General features: G+C 34.1%; 1 protein-coding gene across 1 annotated transcript in view; it reads right to left on the bottom strand.

Annotated features, from left to right (window-relative positions):
* Positions 1-646: 646 nt before the first annotated feature.
* The window catches only part of LOC143235428 (uncharacterized), a 37,153-nt gene continuing 31,799 nt past the window's right edge, over positions 647-6,000 (bottom strand). Inside the window, exon 4 of the mRNA XM_076473585.1 lies at positions 647-953. Within this exon, the coding sequence (XP_076329700.1) occupies positions 743-953 (211 nt within the window). The 3' untranslated portion in view covers positions 647-742. The remainder of the gene's footprint in view (positions 954-6,000) is intronic.

The following is a 6,000-nucleotide window of genomic DNA, read 5'->3' as shown; positions in this document are numbered from 1 at the left end:
TATATATTTTGTTAATCTATTGAGATTCTGAGTCCCAGGAATTGCTGGTAGTGACATCTCTCGGGACTCTATAATAACTAAAATGTGGAAACAAAAAGCTCGATATTTTTTTATGAGAAAGTTATTAACGCCATTGCCGCTGCCCTAATTTTGAACTACCCACTATAGGGAAGACAGCTAGTCAAAATCTTGTTTGTTTGTATATTTTTAAATTTCACGCAAAGCTACACAGGGGCGAGCGCACTAAGCACCTGGCCATTGCTGGCCGTCAGGACCTTCGTAGTACCCACCATTTACTGTCTCTACCTTACTATGCATCTAAAGCTGAAAGTGCGGAGAATATTTTGTGGCATCGCACGAAACTGAACGTGGATTACTAGCTCTGAAACCTAGAGCTCTACCACAGAGAAAACCCTTAGTTTCTTGAAAAGGTGAGTGAATTAACTCATTCGTAAAAACATCTATTGGAAGATGACTCTGAAGTCTTGAAGGAGAGGGGGAGCTATGGTGGCGACGCGTTTCAGAATATTCTAATAATCGAACAACGAATAATTAATGTGTAAAAAAAGAATAAAATTAGAAATGGTGATTATCTGATTACGTTATTTTGGAAGACATGACGTATAAATCATCCTACTGATATGAATGTATATTTATTCCCACAGTAACCACATTGAAAAGTATAACATCGAATCAGAACTCACAATTTTTTCTCTCCGCTCCAATATATATTTCTGCTTCACTAGATGGCGCTACCCTTGACTGTGTGTACGACGGAGGGTTTGTTTGCTTGGAATAAAACACAAAACTGTACACATTGGGCTACCTGCGCTCTGCCTACGACTGGTGTCGAAACCCGGTTTCTAGCTTTATATTGTGTGGTATTCTCAGTTAAGCTAATTTTCACAATGGATCCGCCAAAGACGGTAGTAAAGTTTCCGGGTCCTCCGAATCTGAAAATTTAACTTGTATGAAAAATAAACAGAATGCGAACATTTCAAGAACATCAAAAATAATATTTATTACAAACACACACAAACAATGTGCGAACCTACATAGATAAGTAAAGTATTTCCTCTACCGGACAAGACCATTGAATTTTCCTTCCTGTAAATGAATCTTTGAAAGTTTAAGACAAAAAAAAATGTCGTATCTTCAGGCACGAAATGATATCTATTTCTGTAAGCAGATGAAATTAAATTTGATAGAAAAATTGAAAAAAAGATAAAAAAGTGCAAAGCTTAACCAAAGAATGACAATGGTTTTTCTCCAGTGTTCTTATTCCACAAAACTACACGATTGTTTCGATATTACTACTATTCGATATTACTACACCTAACGGATAAACACATACCACACAAAATCAACAATATACTCACATATCACATTAGAATGATGTATGTTTTATGCGCAATTAATTTGTCATGGTTAACGCTATAATAAAGAGTTTTCATAATTCCTACTGTTTCACTTGGTCCGACCTGGACAGCTGGGTTAAGGCGTTCGACACGTAAACTGAGGGTCGCAGGTTCGAATCCCTGCTGCATCAAGCATGCTCGCCATTTAATCCGTGGGGGCGTTATGATGTGACGGTCAGTCCCACTATTTGTCGGTAAAAGAGTAGCCCCAGAGTTGGCGGTGGGCGGTGATGACTAGTTGCCTTCCCTCTATCTTACACTACTAAATTAGGGACGGTTAGCGCAGATAGCCTTCGTGTAGCTTTTCGTGAAATTCAAAAAAACAAACTTTATAGAGTTATATGTCTTTATGCCATCTACACAATGTTTAACATAATTAGGTTTATTAGATTGTGCACTCCATCTGGGATTTCATTTAATACATTTTGGTCATGGTTGGTGCCATGATCGCTACGTTTTACTTATTGTATCATAAACTAATTATTACGATAAATTAAACCACATGTTAGTGAAACGTACTCTCTACGTTAGAAATTAATATCGGATAAAATTATCCAACAATTGGCATTTCATAAGACAGAAAATGATATTGAAAGTATTTAACATACACTGGATTCTACAAAGCGTCATAATACATCATGAAGTGATTAAATTTGACCTTTGCAAAGACGAGAAAAGAAAACAAACGACTCTCTTCTTATAATGTCTCCCAGTGGAAAATTATTTACGTTATGTTTTTTGTTGAAATCCTACGAAACTTCACTATTAACAAGCTTTTTTTTTTTCGCTCACGTTTCGTTTATTATTTAAATGAAACGATTAGATAAACTTTAATTTAAATGCGCTCCTTTTAAACAAGCTAAGAAGTGCACAAATACGTTCGGAGAAAAATAACAATCATACTTATGAGCTCAAAACATATGAACAGTGATATACAGTAATAGATTCTCCTGTAGGCTTATTATATTTATATATTCGTGTAAAGCGTTGCGTGTGTGAATTTTATTCGAGGAACATTCTCGCAGAAGCTATTTCTAGACAATCAGATTACCCTAAAGATCTATTTAGTTATCGAGACTTGAAGGTCTAATAATTGCCAGTCGCTTAAGTGGAGTTGTAATGTGGCTATAAAGAGGGTCGTTAAAAGCATTAATAGCTCGTTAGATATTTTATTACTCATGCAACCCTACAGCACAATCCACAGATATGCTTGAAAAATAACTTAAACAGGCTAATGTCTTCACATCTTATACCCGTTTTGTACTACACAAAAGACGTTCTGAAACAGGACGGTTTCGATTGTGTTAAATATTGTTTTTGTTCTAAAATTTAACAGAAATACTAGAATGCAATTAATCTACGTATATTATGTTTGTTTGATACACAAAGTTTAACGATAATGATAAAGTGTAAATTACGTCTTTCATGTGTAAGTTTAAACATAAAGGTTGATAGAAAATAACATGTAGGTAATTACTATATCTATTGTGTAAGTTTGGTACACAAAGGTTTAACAGATATGCGAGAGTGTGCATAATTAATATGTATTTATTGTATATGTTTGGTACACACAGATTTAACAGAGATGCTACAGTGTACATAATTGCTACATATTTAGTGTGAAACTTTGGTATTGGTACACACAGGTTTAACAGACATGCTAGAGTTACGTAATTCTACATATTTATTATGTATGTTTGGTACACACAGGTTTAAAGAAGATGCTAGAGTTAGGTAATTGTTACGTACTTATTGTGTATATTTGGTACACATAGGTTTAACAGAAATGCTGTAATTGCTACGTATTTATTGTGTAAGTTTGGCACAAAAAGGTTTAACAAAGATGCTAAAGTGGGCGTAATTCCTACGTACTTATTGTGTAAGTTTGGTAAAAACAGGTTTAAAAGAGATGCTACAGTGAACATAGTTGCTACGTGTTTATTGTGTAAGTTTGGTACAAACAGATTTAAAAGAGATGCTAGAGTGTACGTAATTGCTACGTATTTACTGTGTAAGTTTACTACACACAGGTTTAACAAAGATGCTAGGGTGTGCTTAATTGTTAAGTATTTGTTGTGTATATTTGGTACACACAGGTTTAAAAGAGATACCTGAGAGTGCGTAATTGCTACGTATTTATTGTGTATGTTTGTTACACACAGGTTTAAAAGCGACTCTAAAGTGTACGTAATTGCTACGTATTTATTGTGTAAGTTTGGTACAAAAAGGTTTAACAAAGATACTAGAGCGAACGTAATTGCTACATATTTGTTGTGTATGTTTGGCACACAAAGGTATAACAGAGATACTAGAGTGTACGTAATTGCTACGTATTTATTGTCTATACTTGGTACACACAGGTTTAACAAAAATGCTAGAGTGTGCGTAATTCCTACGTTTTTATTGTGGATGCTTGTTACACACAGGTTTAACAGATATGCTAGACTGTACGTAATTTACGTATTTCTAATGTACGTTTGGTACACATAGGTTTAACAGAGATGCTAGAGTGTGCAAAATTCCTACTTATTTATTGTGTAAGTTTAGTAAAAAAGGTTTAACACAGATTCTAGAGTTAGGTAATTGTTACGTATTTATTGTGTATATTTGGTACACATAAATTTAACAAAGGGGCTAGAGTGAACGTAATTGCTACGTATTTACTGCGTATATTTGTAAAACACAGGTTTGACAGAGATGCTAGTGCGTAATTACTACGTACTTATTGTGTAAGTTGGGTACACACAGGTTTAAAAAAGATGCTAGAGTGAACGTAATTGCTATGTATTTATCGTGTATATATGGAACACACAGGTTTAACAAAGATGCTAAAGTGTGTGTAATTCCAAGTACTTATTGTGTAAGTTTAGTACAAACAGATTTAAAAGGGATGCTAGAGTGTACACAATTGCTACGTATTTATTGTGTAAAATGTGGTACACATCGGTTTAAAAAAGATGCTAGTGTGTACGTAATTGTTACGTATTTCTTGTGTAAGTATGGTACACACAGGATTAAAAAAGATGCTAGAGTGTGCGTAATTGTTACGTATTTCTTGTGTAAGTATGGTACACACAGGATTAAAAAAGATGCTAGAGTGTGCGTAATTTCTATCTATTTCTTATGCAAGTTTTGTACACACATGTTTAAAAGAGACTCTAGAGTGTACGTTATTGCTACGTATTTATTGGGTAAGATTGGTACAAACATGTTTAACAGACAAGCTAATTGGTAATTGATAGGTATACATTTGTGTAAGTTATGTACACACAGGTTTAAAACAGATGCTAAAGTGTTCGTAATTTCTATGTATTTATTGTGTATATATGGAACACACAGTTTTAACAAAGATGCTAGGGTGTGCTTAATTCCTACGTATTTACTGTGTTAGTTTTGTACAAAAAGGTTTAACAAAGATTCTAGAGTGTGCGTAATTCCTACGTATTTATTGTGTATATTTGGTACACACAGGTTTAACAAACATACTAATGTGTGATTTATAGGTATTTATTGTGTAAGTTTGGTACACACAGTTTTAACAGATATGCTAGAGAGTACGTAATTGCTACATAGTTATTGTGTATGTTTGGTACACACAGGTTTAAAAGCGACTCTAGAGTGTACGTAATTGCTACGTATTTATTGTCCATGTTTGGAAAACACAGGTTTAACAGAAATTCTGTATAGTACGTAATTGCTACGAATTTTTATGTATGTTTGGTAGACACAGGTGTAACAGAGATGCTATGGTGTACGTGATTGCTACGTATTTATTGTGTATGTTTGGTGTACACAGATTTCACAGAAATGCTAGAGTGTGCGTAATTGCTACATATTTATTGTTTAAGTTTGATATACACAGGTTAAACAGAGATGCTGGAGAGTACGTAATTGCAACGTATTTATTGTGTATGTTTGATACACAGGTTTAAAACAGATGCTAAAGTGAACATAATTGCTACGTATTTATTATGTAAGTTTGGTACATACGGGTTGAACATAGATGCTAGAGTCACGTAATTCCTACGTATTTATTGTGCTAGTTTGGTACAAAAAGGTTTAATAAAGAGTCTAGAGTGTGCCTAATTCCTACGTATTTTATTGTGTAAGTTTAGTAAAATGGTTTAATAGAGATTCTAGAGTTACGTAATTGCTACATATTTATTGCGTATATTTGGTAAACTCAGGTTTAACAGAGATGCTAGTGCGTAATTCCTACGTACTTATTGTGTAAGTTTGGTACACACAGGTTTAAAAAAGATGCTAGTGTGTACGTAATTGCTACGTATTTCTTGTGTAAGTTTGGTACACACAGGTTTAACAGAGAGTGTGTACGTAACTGCTACGTATTTATTTTGAATATTTGGTACACAGAGGTTTTACAAAAATGTCAGAGTGTGCGTAACTATCACGTATTTATTGTGTAAGTTTGGTACAAAGAGGTTTATCAGAGATGCTAGAGTTTGCATAATTCCTACGTATTTATTGTGTAAGTTTGTAGACACAGTTTTAACCGAGATGCTAGAGAGTACGTAATTGCTACATATTTATTGTGTATGTTTGGTACACACAGGTTTAAAAG

Source organism: Tachypleus tridentatus, chromosome 12, assembly GCF_004210375.1.
Source record: "Tachypleus tridentatus isolate NWPU-2018 chromosome 12, ASM421037v1, whole genome shotgun sequence".
Classification (NCBI taxonomy): domain Eukaryota; kingdom Metazoa; phylum Arthropoda; class Merostomata; order Xiphosura; family Limulidae; genus Tachypleus; species Tachypleus tridentatus.
The sequence above is the reverse complement of the archived record's forward strand: the minus strand, read 5'-3'. Positions and strand labels throughout refer to the sequence as shown.